Source organism: Natator depressus, chromosome 8 (assembly GCF_965152275.1).
Source record: "Natator depressus isolate rNatDep1 chromosome 8, rNatDep2.hap1, whole genome shotgun sequence".
In the NCBI taxonomy this organism is placed as follows: domain Eukaryota; kingdom Metazoa; phylum Chordata; order Testudines; family Cheloniidae; genus Natator; species Natator depressus.
Window position 1 is genome coordinate 103,936,947 of NC_134241.1, and position 17,916 is coordinate 103,954,862.

A 17,916-nucleotide genomic window follows, 5' to 3' on the forward strand; every position below is an offset into this window, starting at 1 on the left:
CTCTGGGTGGGTTTCCACTGATGATGAAATAGACACACACGCAGCTGCTTCCCACCACCCACAGGGGATGGGGAACGTCAGCCAGGTGCCTAGCAGGGGCCTGGGGGCTGGAGCGGGAGAGGCTGGAGTTGAGGAATTCCGGGGGCTGGAGGTTGGGAGCTGGAAGAGGACAATGCTGGGGGCTGGGAAGAAAGAAGAGTGCAGGATATGGGGGGGGGGGACACTGAAAAAGGTGGGGGCTGGGGAGAAGGGAGGAGGCTGGATATTGAGGGGCTGGGGAACCAGAGGAAGACTGCACACTGGGGGGGGCGGCTGAAAAGGGGGTGCTGGGGAACGAGGGGGTGGATATGGGGCGGCTGGATGGGAGAAGGGTTAGGGAGAAGAAGGGGGCTGGATAGCGGGGAACTGGGAAGGAGAAGGGGGTGGGGGCTGGATACTGGGGGGCTGGAGAGAAGGGGACTGCGGAGAAGGGGGCTGGAGGTGGGAGGCTGGAGAGAAGGGGGCTAGCTCTGGGGCAGGGGATCGGGCGGCGGGGGACTGGGAAATCCCGGAGGGCGGGGAGTGACCTGCCTCTGCTCCGCAGGCGGCCCAAGCCGAGGCGGAGCCGCTGCTGGGCGCCGGGCGGGCCACACCCCGGGAGGGCCGGCCCGAGAGCGCACAGAGCGCAGCCCGGCATGGACACCTGAGACGGGGCCCCGCCGCTCGGCTCCCCGGAGAGCCCCCGCGGGAGGATGGGACCCGCCGCGGGAGGTGAGTGAGGGTTGCCGGCGGCGCTGTCCCGGGACCGGGGTCAACTTCCAGCTGGCGGCAGCGGGGTCCGCCTCCCTCCAGCCCCGGGCGCTCCCCGCCCCAAATCCCCCGCCCCGGCTGCCCGTCCACTCCGCGCCCCCTTGGGCTCCGCGGGCGCATTCCCACGCACCCCCCGGGCGCGGAGCGACTGACCCGGCCCTGGCCCGCTCCGGGTCGGGCGGAGCAGCGAGGCCAGGCTGCCGGGGAGCGGCTGCGCTCGGGCTTGGCTGGGTCCCGCCGCCCACGGGTCTGTTTGGCTGGGTTTCCCCAGTGCCCGTCCCGCTGCCCGGCTTTCCGGGAACAGGGGCCTGCGCGTCCCCTGGGCTCCATTCACAAGGGACGGCGAGGGCAGGGGCCACCTGGTCCCTCCAGCTGCCCGGCGCGGAGACCCCTCTCCCCGCTGGGCCATCAGGGCCGGAGTCCGTGCGCCCTTCCCCAGCCGAGCACCGCCTGTGTTCTCCCAAGTTTGGTGCCCCAGCGTTGGGGCAGGTAACTCAATAGGGGGCGCTCTTCCCCCGGCGTCAATCCCCACTTCAGTGCCCCAGTCTAGCCCGGGGGGGGGGGGGGGCTAGGGTGACCAGATGTCCCTATGTTCCTGGCGTTGCCTTATATAGGCGCCTATTACCCCCCACCCCGATTTTTCGCACTTGCTGACTGGCCACCCTACTGGGGGCGCGTGTTGCTGCGAGGGAAGAGACGGACAAAAATAGTACCTGATCATCAGCACTGTTTAATTTGTGCCAGGGCCTGGCAGGTCCCAGCCCCTCCCGGCCTGGCAGGTCTGAGCCCCGGCAGCCTCCGGGCCTGGCAGTTCAGAGCCCCGGCCCCTCCAGGCTCGCCACCTCAGTTATGAAAATTAAAACATTGCTTATGCCCCAGCACCTCTTTCCGTCGGAATTAAGCGCCATTCCCACTTCTGCTGCTGACTCATTTTGTAACTTGGAGCAAGTCTCTGTGAGGTGGAAAGGCTGTTAATTTCCTACCTCACAGGGGAATGTTTGTAAAGGGCCTTGAGACCCTTGGGTGGAAGGTACTGGCGACCTGCAAAATGCATCCTTGCTGAAAAGGGATGTAGGTCTTTTGGGCTCCAGGAATGTAGCTGTCAGAAGCCAAGATTTTCAAAAGTGGCTAGTGATTTTGGGGGCCCCACCTGAAACACCTCAGAGGGGCCTATTTCTCAGGAAGTGCTGAGCACCCCCCTTTGAAAAACTAGCCCCTTCAAAAGAAATTACAAGTTAGGCTGCCCAAGTCCAGCGGTTCCCAAAGTGTGCCACCAGCAGATGGGGTGGCGGTGGCCCCTCGTGTGTGGAGGATGCCATTTTGGGACCTCACACGCACCATCCATGGGAGACCACAATGCACGGAGACCACTCTGCTCTACAAAATGGCGCCCTCCATGCTCTCTGCTGGACCTCGGGAGGAAATAATGAATTACAGTGGGTTTTGAGCTGGCGAAAAGTTTGGGAATCCCTGCAGGGCTGGCCTTAGGGGTAGGCGACTGCCCAGGGTGCTGTGGTCAAGAGGCAAGAAATAGGGCAGGCCTGGGGTTTGAGGCTCCACAAAGTGTGTGTGGGGGGGTGCAGCAGGGGCCAGAGGTGATGTGGTGGGGAGCCTGGGAGCCAGGGGCACCATTTTCCCTAAGGCCGGCTCTGAACGCCTGGCCAAATCGCCGCTGAAAATCTTGCTCAGAGTCTGTGAAATCTGACTCTAACCGGGTGACAGCCTTCATGATTTTTCATGTATACCCATGTAGGAGTAGGGGGTGTAAACCCAGGATCCATGTATTCTCTAGAGCCCCTGTAACAATGGGGGGGTCTGCGTGGGGTGGAAGGGGATGCAGTGAAAAGTAAGTGCAAAAGTGCTTTCCTCAGCTCAGAGCCCAGGCCCGCGGGACACGAGAGAGGAGCAGCCACGCAGCGTGCTGTGACCAGCCAAGGGGAACGGGGGCGTTTCCTTGCTGCTGCGCAGTGGTCCGGTTCTGCGGTTGCACACAGTGGGTGGGAGTTCCACTTGGTGCTTCAGAGGCAGGGGGGAAGATACCGTGAGCCGGCTCCACTCCCCCTGCTCCGGCCATGCTGGCTGGCTGCGCTGGGGAGCAGTGGCACACAGCCACGTACAGGGCCTGCAGAGACAGAAGGGAACGTGACCAGAGCGGGAGTGGTGCTGATCACCATGAGCTGGATACCCCGTTGCTGCTGGACTCTTTCCTGCTGTGTCAGCGAGCTACTTGTAGCTGCTGCCATCCACGACCCTGCTGGGTGTATGTGCCACTCTGTGCCCGTTCCCCCTGGGCCAGGGATTGCAGTGCCAGGCTTCTCATGGGCAGTGCTCAGAGAGGAACCAGACCTAGGTGCGGGGGCTCGGTGAAAGCTGCCACTCAGCATCACAGAAGATCGGGTGAGGGCTGCCCAGATGGTCTGACTAGACCCTCAGTAACAAGCACCTTTCTCCCGTCCACTTCCCTGCAGTATCCGGTTCGTTCTAAAGCCTTCCTTCAGGAGGTCTGCTTTCTATCACCGGCTGAGCGATTCATGGGGGGGAACATTTCTGCTGCCGTGAAACGCGGTCTGCCTGGAGTAAGTTGGAGATGGGGGGATACGAGTTAAGGCTGAAGTTTGTCAGCGGTAACTGCTTGGAAAGCTGCAGCACCAATCTCTGCCATTGCCAGGTCCCAGCCGCACAGAGCTCATGTTTGGGACGGTCACAGAAGACAAATGTTTCCAGGCGGGGCCAGTACGCAGTTGGCATCCCAGGGGCCAGGCTTAGCTCTGTCGGCTGAGCTGGGCCATCAAGGCCATAGGCGTCCATCGGGGCTGGGAGGGCTTTTGCTCCACGCTGAGAGCAGTGTCCGTGGGTGACCAGTCTGCTGCTGGCACGGCGCCCCACTCAGGTCATCAAGCGCTTGGCCCTGGGCCGTTGCCAGGGGACAGGCCTGGCCCTAGCAAACAGGAAGCCAGTGCAATGAAAGGGACATGCCTACGTGGCTGAGAGGGCTTCCAGCGTTGCCGCTGGCTCTCTCTTCCTGTCCCGGGAAAGCTCCTCGCCTTGAAAAGCTGCTGACAGGCTGCCCTGGGCCCCACATTTCCTGGGAGAGCCTCAGGTTTCACAGATTTGTATCACAGCCTGCTGGGTCCGGCCCAGAGGGGACGAGAGCAGCACTGGGCCATGGTGCCTGGTTCTCTTATGGGGCAGGACAGGGCGGGGAAAGCACACCAGGAAGGCAGCTCATGGTCCCCTTCGGAGCCCATCCCCACGGCTGCTTTCAGGGTGAATTTCCTGCCAGTGAAAGGTGCTTGGCAGGCAGCCCGGGGGTCTGGGCGTATCCATGGCCAGATACAGCCAGGACATTGGCAAGTGGGCTCCCACCAGCCGTGACAGCGTCGGTCGCTCTCCTTGGCCTTTTGCTGGGGCTACCAGCGAGGGGCGGGGGGCATTATTGCCGATTGGCCTGTGCTGGATTGGAACAAGCCACCGAGTGGTGAAAGACCCCCGGAACCCCCAGCCTAAGTCCCATGTCCCCCAGCCTCGGGCTGGACTGGAGTTGGAGGTGAAGGTCTCTGCATCCCATCCTGGTCCCCTGAGCCATCCACATGCACACAACAAACGCACACACCCCATGCACAGTGCCTCTTAATTAGCAGAGGGGAAAGTTGCTGAGCAATACATGGTCCCTCGTGAGACACCGCCCCCCCTCCCAAGAGTCCTTCCCACAGCTGGGACCTGAGCCCCGTTTTCCCACGTCAAAAGACCGAGCATTGGCCACCCCGGCTTCCAGAACAGGCCTGCTCAGGGTTTAAGCCGTAAGAGGCTCTTGGTTAAAAACCAGGCCTGGGCCTTTAAGGAGAGCAGGGCGGGGAGGTAAAGCGACGTCAGGGGCAGTGGCCAGGAAGTGGCCAGGGAGTGCCTGGCTGAGCAGGAGTTCCTCTGGGGATGGCGGGGCTGATAAGCAGAGATTGTTCATTGTTCCACCCCTGCTCAGACCAACGGACTGTAACCGGAACATGGGCCAAAGTGCTGGAGTTTCCTGTCCCGCACAATGGCAGGGAACGGAGCCCGGGGCCCTGTAATGTCTCCAGCATACAGTATTATTCCTATGTATATTACCATAGGACCTAGGACTGGGCCCCCATGGTGCTAGGCTCTGTGCAGACAGAGCAAAGGGACGGCCCCTGCCCCAGAGAGCTTACAATGTAAGACGAGATGTCAGGTGGGGTACAGGTGAACTAAGGAGTCCCAGAAAACAATGGCCAATGTGACAGGCAGGGCTCCCTGCACACCAGCGATTTAGCTGTCGTCCGTAGGCATCATGGCAGCGGAGAGCTGGGAGGGATTTAAAGGAGGACAAGGAGTTCCGTTTGCAGATGTTTCCAGGGAGCTCCTCCCAAGCATGTGGGGCAGCCTGGGGGAAATCCCCAGGTCCTCATTTGAACGCTAGCTTGTCTGGGCAGCCCCTCTGCTGAGGGCCTGGAGACACAGGCCGGTGCCTGTATCAGAGACGTTCTGTGTGGACGTGCCCTCAAAATTCCCTCAGCCTGTCGTGCCTTGGGGCTGCACAAGGGCATACAAGCCTTGCCATAAGGAGGCATCATGGCAGAGAGTCAAGGGGAGGGAATGGGAACTGAGAGAGGGGAAAGGGAGAAGGGAAGCACTGGGAGCGGAAGGAGAGAAAGAAGGGGTGAGAAATGACTGCAGGGTGGGGGAGAGAGGCAGGTGTGGAGCCAGGACCACCAGGTAGAATCACCGTCCCACCAGCCTAGGGAGTCACGGATTTGGGGGTGACACAGTGGGGTCTCTGGTAACCCCACTGCTGAGGGCCATCCCGGTGTGGCCTGGCGGAGAGAGAGCTGGGAGAGAGGAAACAGCGTCCGTGGCCTGGGGCTCGTGTTACCGTCAGCACCGCAGCTGCGGCCGGTCTTTGTCTCCAGCACTAGGACTGGCAGCCTGGCCCCAGCTGGGCTGATGGCTCCGGAGAATGAGCGGATGCACCACAGGTCCTGCTGCCTGGGGCTTTGATTCCCAAGGATCTCCCTCCTCGCCCTCCAGCGGTTCAGCTCCTGAGCCTTTCCTGCATCTCGGGCATTGTAAAGCATTCGGACGCCTCCCTCGGCATGGGCTCCCCTGGGGCCCAGCCTAACCGCCCAGGGAACTGAACCCCCTGCTTCTCCCCGGGACATGGGTAGCGACAGGTCGAGCTTTCCACACACACCCCTCTGCCAGCCAACCTCGACCCTGACCCGAGGGGGGAGCTCAGGCTCCTGGCACTGGACTAACACCCACCAACCTGCTCTGCCCAAGCTGCTGACCAGGTCCCGATGCCCAGGTGCTGGTGTCTGGGCAGGATTGGAGCTAGAGATGGAACCCTGAGTCACCCAAGCCCCGTGAATGCTTCCTGTCAGTAAACATCTGACCCTTAAATGGGGAAACAGGCAGGGCCCCCCTAGCCCCACAGCCATCGCAATGCACCAGAGGACCCACTAGGTGTCGCCGATTACTCCAGACGGGGGGAACCAAGCCGAGCACGCATAACTCCGAACCCTGCCCACAGCTGCCTCATGGGTGGATCGAACCCACTCTCCGGCAGAGACCTGTGGGGCTGACTTTTTCTTACCCTGCAGCAACACTGGCATAGCTTGTCATGCCAGGAAAGCTTCACTGAATTGATCTGTCCCACATAATGCCTGGCATCTAGATTTCAACCCCTCCCACGCCCCGCTGCCCCGCTGTGGCCCATCAGTACAAAGTTATGCCCGCTGAGTTGGCAGCTTGTCCATAGCAGGGCATTCTGGGGTAGCTGGGGTAGCTACACACGGTCCTAACAGGCCCTGGGGTGGAAGAGAAGGTAGGGTCAGACCCGTCTGCAGTGGTGTTGGTCCCAGGATATTGGAGATTCAAGAGGGGTGAGGTTGTATCTTTCAAGGGACCAACTGCCTGGTGAGAAAGACACACTTTCGAGCTTACGCAGAGCTCTTCTCTGGGTCACTGGGGTCAGACCTGTCAGATTGGAGTTCTGGGTGGCCTTTTGTTATACGGGCTTTGTTAATTTCTCTGGTTCTGGTGTTGCACATGCAGACAGCATGACGTCGCCTCCGGAGGAGAGCTCACCTGTTCCAGATCCCTGCCCCTACGCCCTAACTCCTGCGTGCTGGGGTGCAGGGAGCCCCAATCCATGATACTCTTGGGGTGCAGATCCCTTTATGCAGTTCCCCATATCGTGCTCCTGGCTCTAAGCAGCAGGATCACACTGATTCCACTGTATTGAAGGCCCTCTGCACCAAAGGAAGGGGAGCAGGATTTGCCCCTCTAGGCTGCGTGGGGAAGCCCTGGCTGGCTGACCCTCAGAGAAGTGGCTGTGCTGTGTATCCTGGAGAGATGCCTCCAACCACCAGTGTGAACGGAAGGGTCTCAGACCAGCTGGTTCCCTGAAAGAATGGCCCCAGCCAGGGGAAGGAGTGTATGTGGCTGCTACAGGAGGAACAGGCAGATAGCTGGGGCTCTGGACCTGCTGGAGCGGATGATGGAGGGCATCGAGTCTGAAATCCTACACTCCTCGAACCAAAGGTTTCACTCCCATCAGGATCTAACTCAGCCTGCATATTTCTGCAGTTTACTGTGTGTGTGGATGATCCCTTTGAGTCCATGGTCCTGTCTGTGCGGCGTAGATGCCGACGACCCCAGGGCACTGGTCCTAAGAATCTGGATCACTCATTGGCCAAGTATTGCAGGGTCATGGGTATCCAGTCAATCTCTGTGCCCTAGGGAGGGTGATTCCCACACGCCACCTTTCTGGTTTGAACAACACATGCCCCTTTTCAGTACAGGAGCTCACGTTTGCCCAGCCGTTGCCTGGGGAACTGCTCTCCGCTGGAGTGGGTGTAATCAGGGTGTTCCCCAGTGCTCCTGGGCACTGAGCTGAGTACCTGGTGCAAGTAACTCTTTGCAGAGCAGCAGGATCTGACCAGGTGAGAGGCAGGGCTCCTGCCCATGTTTGTTTGTGCCAGGGCTGGGTTGCTTCAGAAACTGCGTTAGCAGCTTGACATCAGCTGCCTGCCAGAATCAGCCTGGGTCTCATGCTCAGACAGAGGAAAGTCCTAGATGGCCACCGCGTACTGAGGGCAGGCGGTTTCATTCTTGGGAAGGAGCTAGAGCGGCCGGGTGAATTTAGTTAGTGGCTGAAAAAGGAAAGTCCCTCCCAATCAGCCAGTTCCCCCTCACCTCTTCCCTCCTTTCATGCCAGATGCAACTGGGAGATGCTAGTGGGTCACAGATATTTAGGGCTCAAAAGAAGGACAGGGGGTCACCCCAACCCTTACCTCTCCCCTGCTGCAGGGTGTTTTAATGTGAGATGCTAAAGGTGGCACAGTTTGGAAGATGTGACCAATAGTATATCCCTCTAATTACCTATAAGTAATGATAGTGGTTAAACATGCATTGCCAATAGGGGGCGGTGTGCTGCTGGGGGGGTGCCATCTTTCCGACGACACGTACAATGGAGGCTCTGAACATTCATTGTTGTTAAAGATCCCATGGCACGTTTAATAAAAGCAGCAGGGTCGGCCTTTGTGAAGTTCTCATCTGGGTACCTGCATGCTGTTTCCCTGTATTTCAGTTAGGATAGGATTCTTTTTCACTTCCTATGTTAAGCTGTTTTGCAGAATTACTGTACGCTGCGGGGTTCCCCCCCAGAGACAGCTACATTTCAGGCCTGGGTGAAGTGAACCTTGTACAGATAAAGTTTGAAAAGTTTTTGAAGAGAGAAACTGCTCTCCAAGCGTTAAATTGATCCATTAAATGGATCGAACTGCAGGCTTACTCAGCAATTGGTGTTTGTTGTACAAGAACTGTTGTGAGTTAGTTACAAACCTCTTTTTACTCAGAAGAAATCACGAATCTATTTTCCTCTCCTCTTTGCTTTAGGTCACGAGCTGTGGACCTTCATACTGTGGGCTGGGCTGCTGCTGGCCGCGCAACTTGCTCTAGGAACTGTGGAAGAAGCCTGCAACTGCAGTACGGTCGTGGCCTTCTCTGATTTTCAGGCCGCTCCAGCCCTCCAGACATGCTGTTTGAACTTCACCGGGACTGAAATTCGCTCCCTGGACTGGAGCCTCTTTGGTGGAGTAACAGGCCTGAGAGAGATATACCTCTCGCATTGCGGCGTATTGGACATTGTCAATGCACCAGGGGTGCCCGTCATGCTGGAGATTTTGCACTTAGATCACAATCAGTTGGAAAAGCTTCCAGAAAGTTTCCTAGAAGACGCCCCCCGATTGAGGGTCCTTCGCTTGGACGGCAACAAGCTTCACAAGCTGCCCAAATCCTTCCTGAGAGCTTCCACCCAAATCCAAGAGGTTAACCTTGGCTTCAATGACTTGGCCTCCCTTCCCTCCAGTGTCTTTAAGCCATCTCTCACCAGGCTCGGCCTCTCCAACAATAGCTGGGATTGCACCTGCACCTTGTTCAGTGACCTGGAGAAGTATCCCCGAGAGCCACCCAGCGGGGACATGCAGGGCTCTGTCGTGGTGTGCAGCACCCCTGAGCGTTACCGCAGCATGGACATCCGAGACATCGGTAAGAAGGAGCTCTGCCGGGCACACAGCTTGACCGCCCTCTTCATCTGCCTGCCCCTGGTGGTCATTTTAGCCCTGGTCGCCTGGTGCTTTTGCAGGCAGAAGAGAAAGACGGGCTCTGCCCTCAGCCGCAGTCCGGAGTGCCACCTGGCCACAGCGGAGAGGAACGGTGCCAAGGGGCTGGCAGAGCATCACCACTACATCCAGTGTGAGCTGCCCACTGCCCCCACCGAGAGCGAGAAGAACATGCTGCTGAGGAACCAGATCCTGCTGAAGCCTTCCACCGCCCTGCTGGGGAGCAACCGGGACCTCTACGAAGAGGTGGAAATCAAGCTGGGGGCCTTGGACGATTCCTTGGTGCTGGTCAACGATGGGAGCCTCGACCAGGAGACGGGCCCCGAGGGGGCCCCCCCAGTGGCGGCAGCAGCAGACGAACTGGCGGGCAGCGAGCTGGAAGCGGAGACGGTGAGCGTGACGGACGTGCTGAAGGACTCGGTGGACCGAGAGAAGCTCTACATGAGCCAGGCGGTGGATTATTACAACCTGGTGCCTGCCATCGAGCTGGAGGACTCCGACCACCAGGAGTACGAGAACATTGACCTGCACTGAGGCTTGGCCACTGAGGTGTCCTGGGAACCTGGGGCCGTGTCCTGGGAACCTGGGGCCGTATCCTGCCCTTGCTGACATCCAGCACGCTCCCGGGGGTGGGAGGGGATGGGAGCTAGCGCAGGATGCAGCTGGAAGGCAGTGAATGGATATCTTGTCAGTCAAACGACCGTTGTCATGTCGATCCATTGGACTGGAGCGAGAGCAATTGTACATGAGGTATAAATGTCTGGAAATGACTCCAGCTGGCTCATTGCAGAGTGGGACGTGCTGCCTTCCGAATTCCCACCCCCTCCACCACTCAAACCCCCTTTGCCTCTCACGGTCCGGTCTTCCCGCACACTCCCACCAGGCAGGAGTGTATAACACTGTCTGTCCCAAATGCAGAACCTGAGTCTCACCACCCCATCATAGGCTCCCGTGGCCGCCCACAACTGGCGGTCAGGGGCCAGCCGTCCTTAGCAGGGCTTCGTGCTGCTCCCTGAATGCCCTGGAAAACGACAGGGGTTCAGGTCAGGAAACTATCTGACCCTCTCCGGCGCGGCGCGATTCCCCTCCTCCTGCCTAGGGGGTCGGCACCGCGGCGGCTGCATGTCCCGCTCCTGCCGGCCCCGGCATGCAGTGGAGGGAGCGTGTCGAGGAGTCGCAGCACCTCTTGCCCCACCATGCGTGCACTGAGCAGGGGGCACGGAGCCGTCAGGGCACAGAGCCGTCAGCGCGACCCCGCGGGCAGAAGGCAGCCGGAGACGGGTCATGGGCATGGGGAGCGGGAAGCCCCAAGAACGAGGTGGTGGTACTGACATAGGTTGGGTCTGAAAAAGGCTCAGGTCAGGTTTTGGTCTCCCTCAGGCTTGAGTTAGACCCCAGCAGGCCTCTGCCGTGCTCCCACTCCTGGCCTGGTTCTGCTCCTGCCTTCGGGGTGCAGGTCGGGACTATCTCCATCAAAGTCACTGGGGTGACCCGGGTGCAAAACCAGCATGAGTGGGAGGAGACTCAGGCCCTGGAAATCCAAGGCTGCTCTGCTGGGGACAGGGCAGGGTCGCTGGGGGAAGAGGAGGGACCCAACGGTGAGGTGTCCTCGCGGCCCTTGCTGTCCAGAGATGGGCTGTGCCTCTTTAGAGTTCCTGCATTTCCCTGCAGGGCAGAGAGGGGACCGGCCACAGCTCCTGGTACCCCAAACCCAACAGCGCTAACAACGACCAGTGCCCTGGGGCACGAGGGCAGCAGCAGAGCTGAGCTCCCAGCTCCTGGCCCTTTAACATCTGGGAGGAGAGTCATTTATTGCTGCAGGGACGTACAACACTGGGACGACGCAAAGCAGAACAGGCCAGCTCCCCTCTCCCCTTGGCTCGGGCTAAGGAGCTCAGGATCTGGCCCTGCGTGTGTTGTTTATGAGGCAGCCAGTCACCACGCCCGCCCTGCTGCCGCAAGAGTCACTGACATCGGCCCCTCGTCCTGTGGCTCCAGGGCTCCCTAGGCCTGAGTGTGGCAGGGGTGTGGGCTGGTGGCTGGAGCACAGGAGTGGGAGCCAGGAACGCCACATTCTAATTCCTCTTCTGCCACTTCCTGTCTGGGTGGCTGTGGGCCCATCTGCTCCTCTCTGTGCCCCAGCTGCCCTGTGGGGTAAAGCTGACCTGGTCCCCGGGGCTGGGAGGCTTCATTCAGCGTGCAGAGCACAGCAGGAAGCTGAGAAGTGCTGAGCTAAGCAGGCTTTGCAGCTGGCCGGCCCTACTGCTGGGCCACACGGGTGTTGGCCTCGGACCAGGGCCAGATCCAGCCACAACCACCCAGTCCCCAAACCCTTGTCTGGCCTCTCTGGCTCATGCTCCCAGGGGCCCCGGTGCAGAGCTGTGTCAGGCTATGGGGGGAGGCAGGCGGCTGGTGAGGGGCATTTCATCCTTATTGGAGTAATGAGGATCTCCTGGTTTTCCTCCTTTGAACCCCAGCCTCATGCCCACCCCCTCCTTGCTGTCTCTTCCTTCCCGCCAGCTGTGGGGGACTCAATGGGATGGGATTCCCGCTGCCCTGGAACCAGCCAGAGGCACGCCCAGAGCCCCCGCCCTGCCCCAGGCACTGAGCGTGGGCGCAGGGTGCAGCCCTCGCCTGCCGGGACAGCCATGAACCGACCCTGCCTGCAGCCAGCTGGCATGCTGCTGGAGCCTGGGCAAGCCAGCAAAGGGGACCCCTCCCCACAGGCCATAGGCAAAGCAGCTGAGGCTGAAGGATGGTTTTATGAGCAGCCATAATAGCTTCAACCCGAGGCCGACTTTTCCTGGAGATCGACTCCGCTGCTTATCTTTATGAGGCCCGTGATGCTGTAACAGCCACGGCCCCTGCCGTGGCACTGCTGGGATCCCGCCGCCTTTCCCGGGGGGGTATGTGGAGGATCCCTGTTTCCACTCGGGCCAGCCCACGGCGCTCTGTGCAGGGCAGCGTCTAGAGCCAGGCCGAGGCTTTCCCAGTGGGTTCGGCCTCGCAAGGGACACAGCATCAGCAGTGTCGGTGTATCCCTCCCACCGCTGCGGACTTCTCCTGGGCTGCCCAGCCCTGCCCCACCCTGCCGTGGGTGATGTGCACCCTTTGCACAGGGAAGCTGTCACCAGAGCAGGCCGGCTGTAAATAAGGGCTATTTACAGCCCTCTCCTCTGAGCTGGGCTCCAGTGGGAAAGAGGAGAAGGGAGCGGAGGGGTTGTAAATCATCCCCTACCCGGGGCAGGGCCAAGGCAGAGCTCAAGGGATACATCCACTGACCCCTGCAGGGAGCATAGGCTACACTAGTGCTGCCACTCCTACCTCAGCCCCTCACCTGGGCCCTGCCCTCTGCCCGTGGAGTTTCTGCCCAGACAGCCCAACCCCCTGCTGCCTTCGTATGGCCTACGGGCAGCACTGGGGTCCCCCTGAACCCCAGGGTCCTTCACCCCAGCTGCCACAGCTCCTCCTTGGAAGAGTCGCTGCAGCCAGTGCAAAGAATCCTGGCACACAAAGGCTCAAGGAGGCAGAGGACGAAAGGAGACGGGAGGGAGCGAGGGCTGTGTGGGGGACGGAGCAGTGGGCGGCAAGGAATTAATTCCTTCCTTTCTCCGAGGCCACCAGGCTCTGGGAACTGAGACTTCCCTGGACGCCAGGGAAAGGAGCAGTCTAGGCTGGGGTTAACCCTCCATGGAGAGACGTACTGGCCCCAGGAAGGAACGGCGGAGTTTCGGGGAACGTTTCATTAACAGTCACTCAACCTCAGTGCCGGAAGGACAAGCAGGTTCACCAGACACACCCCGAACCTGCAGCCCTCTCCTGGGAACCGACTAGCTCCCAAAGTGACCTGCTCCTGCATGGCCTGGATCTCCCATAACCTTCAGGCTGGATCCTCCCCTAGCTACCACGGCTTCAGCGGGTGCAAAGATCTGACTGGGGATAGGGGGAAGAAAGGGGTGCAGGATGCTGACTATAGCTGGCCTTACCAGACGTACCAGCACTAGACGTAAGGCAGGGCTGTGAGATGAGAAAGAGCTCCAAGAAGGGGAGGGACAGAACGCGTTGATATCTCCGTTAGAGGAAGCCGCATTTCCTGCAAAGAATATCACTCAGCAATCTCTGCTTGGCAAGGAGCCCCTGCCCCATATGTTGGTGCTTTGTTTTGATTTGAGTATTTATTTATATCCCACCAATGCTTTCTTCCAGGGGTTTACTTCAGGGTAAGTCCAAAACACACAGCAGCAAACTAGTTATGACTCAACACCAAGGCGGGATCAATATCCACCGGGGTCTGGAAGTGAGGGTGCATAGCACCGTGGAGATGCTCAGGGAATACACAGTTTCCTTCCAGAGGGGCTGGAGGAAAGGCAGAGTCTTTTAAACAATAGCACGTGGACAGCTCCGCCTCTTCCCCGCCTTGCGGAAATAAAAAATGGTTAACAAGATAATGCATTTAGTTTTCTCAATGCCAGTTAAATATATAAGACCCCGAGGGGCTGCAGAAAAATATACTTAATCTGCATATGTAAATTAAACAAAGAAATTGCACATCAGGTTTTAATGGGATCTAACATGTTTCACAATATCTTCATTAGCATGCACTGACGAGCAGGTCAGTACCCCAAGGGCGATCCCTGAGGATTCCAGCCGGAAATGCAGCTGGAGGACACATCCAGGCAGGAAGGTGAGAGCATTACTGGGACACGCATGCCATGCTAGAAAGCAAACCCCAGAAAGCTCCCGGGCTGGCCTGCCATTCTTTGTGTATCTGCCTGCAGCTGCGGTGCTGGTCATCCTAGCGTGCTATGTTATGCTTCCACCACGCTTGCTTCGTTACTTTGTGTTTAGTTATTTCCCCCCCAGAGACAGAGCCGTGTGGTATCCTCACTCGAGAGACTGGAAACTATTTTACGTTCCATTGCAGCTTTCCTTTTTAATCTCAAGGGGAGCTAGTTCAAGTCCACCCCGCTGTGAGAAACTGGCTCCTTTTTAGCCTTGAACAGACTTGGTCACCAAAGGGCACTCAACTCAGTAATTCAATAAAGATGTGCTTGAGGGATGCCAAACTGCTCAGAGTCTCAAAGCCGGATTGGGTGCCTGTGAATAGAGCGGCTGCCTCCTGGGCACTCCCTCCTGGGCTGAGGTCAGTCTGCTGGCACCCTGCCTCGGTTTCCCCACTTTCAGGGCTCACTCACTCAAGTTACCCAACAAACTCTTCTCTGGTTCTGCTACTGCCCCGACCCCCAGGCTGGGTTTATTAAAAGAACAAAACCATTCCCAAAACAGGTTTCAGAGTAGCAGCCGTGTTAGTCTGTATCCGCAAAAAGAAAAGGAGGACTTGTGGCACCTTAGAGACTAACCAATTTATTTGAGCATAAGCTTTCATGAGCTACAGCTCACTTCATTGGATGCATTCCCAAAACAGAGTTTCTTAAAATCCCCATCAAGTCTGTACTCCGCATCTTTCCTATGCAGATTGTGGGGGGAGTCATCCAGGCTGTCCCAGCCTGCGGCCTCTTTCTGGAGACTCAGGACTCCCTATGGGGAACCTACTCACTGCCCCCACCCCCCCCCAATTCTCCCTGGGCATCACCCTCCCTGCTGTTCTTTATCAGGGAACCAGCCCCTCCGGACTCAGCTGGTTCTGCTGATTAATCTTCACCCCCCCATCCCAGGTGTGACAGGCAGGGCTCATTAGATGGGTCACACAAGCCCGGTCCAGCTCTTAAAGGGCCAGGCTGCCCCAGGACAGCGCAGAAGAATTCAGTGCCTGCAGGGTTCCCCCGTCCGCTGTGCCGGGGCAGAGAAGTGGAGAGGTTGGCTGGAGTTTTTCTCCTGTGTTCAACGAAGTGAAGGGAGGTGAGAGCTCAGCAGCGTCGCCAACCCCAAATGTTCAAAAGTCATGACTCAGGCTCACCAAAAATCATGAGATTATGTACAAATAATCGATCTGGGGTTTGTTTTATTTGCCTTTTGCTTGTTGAGCCTTTAGAGTGCGCAGAGGTCACATTTGGAAGCTTTCGCCTCAGCCACGAGGGCTAGAAACTTACTTTTTCTTAAAGAACGAAGGCTGAAACCATCACAGATCCCCTTGACTCCAGGCACTGGTGCTTTAAGGAAAACAAGAATTGTCAGGAGACTTGGCAACACTGAGAAAGAATACGCCCTAGTGCTTTAGAGCTAATGCAGTGGATGCTGCTAGGGTGTGTTCGCTCTCTAAGGCCTTGTCGACAGGGGAACGTTACACTGCTTTAGCTTATCTCATTTTTAAACCAATGCAAGCCCATGTGTGGACACTCTTACTTCAGTAGAAGAGGGATTTATTTTGCTTTTGCTTATTCTTGTTCCCACTTGAATTAAACTAATACAGCGGTTCTCAAACTGTGGGTTGGGACCCCAAAGTGGGTCACGACCCCATTTTAATGGGGGGGCACCAGGGCTGACATTAGACTTGCTGGGGCTCAGGCCAAAACATAAGCCCCACTGCCCAGGGCCAAAGGCCAGCCCGAGCACTTCAGCCCTTGGTGGCAGGGCTCAGAGTTACAGACCCCCTGTCTGGGGCTGAAGCCCATGGGTTGCGGCTTTGGTCTCTCTCCCCCTCAACCCCCACGACCTGGGGTGGTAGGGCTTGGGCTTTGGCTCTGACCCCCCTGCCCAGGATGGGCTCAGGCTTCAGTCCCCCAGCCCCACACCCCACCTTCCAGGGTCATGTAGTAATTTTTGTTGTCAGAGGGGGGTGCGGTGCAATGACGTTTGAGACCCCCTGAGCTAATACAAAAAACAAACAACATACCTGTTGGTCTGGAATCAGAGGTTTGTACTAGTTGAACAAAATCAATTGAAATTCTCACTTTAGGCTACACTGGCTCAATTTTAAACCATTGCTGAAATCACGGCTCAGAGTAGGGGGGAAACTGGGATGGTCACCTACTCCAGCTCTGCTCCTAACCCCAAAATCCACCACAGCCCAAGAGGAGCTGGATGCTTCTGCTACAATAGTCAGCAATGAAAGAGTTAATGTTCCAATGTTCACTGTTGTCATTAGGCTCCAGAATAAACCCACGTTCACTCCCTTAGAACCATTGTCTCTGTCTCCTTGCAGACTCGAGGGCGTGAGGGTGGGGTGCCTGTGTCAGGTCACCTTCACAAGGTTTCTTTGCAACAAGAAAGGCTAGAAACTTTAATTTAAAAAAAACCCAAATCTTAAATTCTGCTGACTCTTATGGGAGCAAAGAGACACAGTGGCACAGAGCAGCGGCCTGATCGCTCTCTGCATGACCCTGCTCGGAATGCCTTGAGCCTGTACTCTCTGCACACCACGGCCTGCCACACGCAATCAAAACCAGACATTTTCCAGGCCTGGGCTCCCCGTAACCAGAGCCATCTGCCTCGGTTTCTCTCCGGTGTGGAAGGAAGCTGCAAGCATTGCCTCTGCATTAGGTTCAGCTGGTCCTCCCTTCGCCATCCCATGCAGTGCTTCATGTGTGGAAATTACCCAGCGGCCCCTGCTCCTGGCAGCACTGCCCAGCACGACTGGGGAGGTTGAGCAGGAATCCCAGGATGCAGCCGTGCATGGATCTCTCCTGAATCTCTGCTGCACTGGGAGTTAGCAGGCAATCCCCATTTGATGTGAGTGGCCATGTGCCAGGCAGGCCTGCGTGAGGACAGCAGGACGATCTGGGAGCCTTGCGAGTCGGAGTGCTGACTATATCTCGCCAGAGGGGCTCAGTTAAATTCAGGACACTGCTCGACAGCCGGCAGAGGCATGGCTGGTGTGGCCCTCCCTGTCAGTTCCCTGTTCTCTGCCTGGCGCTAACCCCCAATCCATCACCCTGAGGAATGTGGTTTATGAGCCACGGGGAGGTATTTAAAGGGAGAACGTAAAGGCTCTGTCGCTGCCTGGACGCTGGTGGGACAAAAAGGGACTCCTGGTGCAGGTAGGAGGCTCTCCCCTCCAGGGGAGCAGCAATGGGTATGGGTAGGAGCGGGGGTCCGTTCATTTGTGGGCGTCCCCCTTGAAGGAGTTCTGGACTAGCAGTGTCTTGTAGGGGAGTGTGTGGGAGAATCAGCTGTTGCCACTGAACCGGCTCTTTGAACAGAAACAAAGCGTGTGTATTCTCCACGCGAGTGTCTGAGCCGAAGCGGCACTGTTTCCCTTCAATGGTTTTCAAGGGGGACTCTGGGAAGCCGGGTGGGAAGGTGGAGGGGTCACCACCTTGTTTGGGCTGCATCCCCTTCTCTGGAAGCTGCTACACCGTCCCAGGCAAGGGCTGACTTTTGACCTGCCTGAGGAGCAGGTGTTCACCCAACTGCACCGTACAGCATGGGTATTCCCCAGAGCAGAGCCCCCCAGAGAAAGGGCTTCTCTGCCCGCCAGCCTCCCTACAAACCGCTCGGTTCACACCGTGCCCTGCAGCAGCTGTGGGTTTACATGTTAAGCTGGGAGAGTGACAAGCCACGCTGCAGCCTAGGGGTCTCTATTATAGCC

The 17,916-nt window shown here is 58.0% G+C and overlaps 1 protein-coding gene across 1 annotated transcript; it reads left to right on the top strand.

Annotated features, from left to right (window-relative positions):
- The first annotated feature begins 624 nt into the window (after window positions 1-624).
- On the top strand, window positions 625-10,356 carry LOC141992594 (uncharacterized). The gene is made up of 2 exons (XM_074961877.1): window positions 625-750; window positions 8,704-10,356. The coding sequence occupies exons 1-2, from the start codon at window positions 732-734 to the stop codon at window positions 9,960-9,962; spliced, it is 1,278 nt and encodes a 425-aa protein (XP_074817978.1). The 5' UTR covers window positions 625-731; the 3' UTR covers window positions 9,963-10,356.
- Window positions 10,357-17,916: the final 7,560 nt, after the last annotated feature.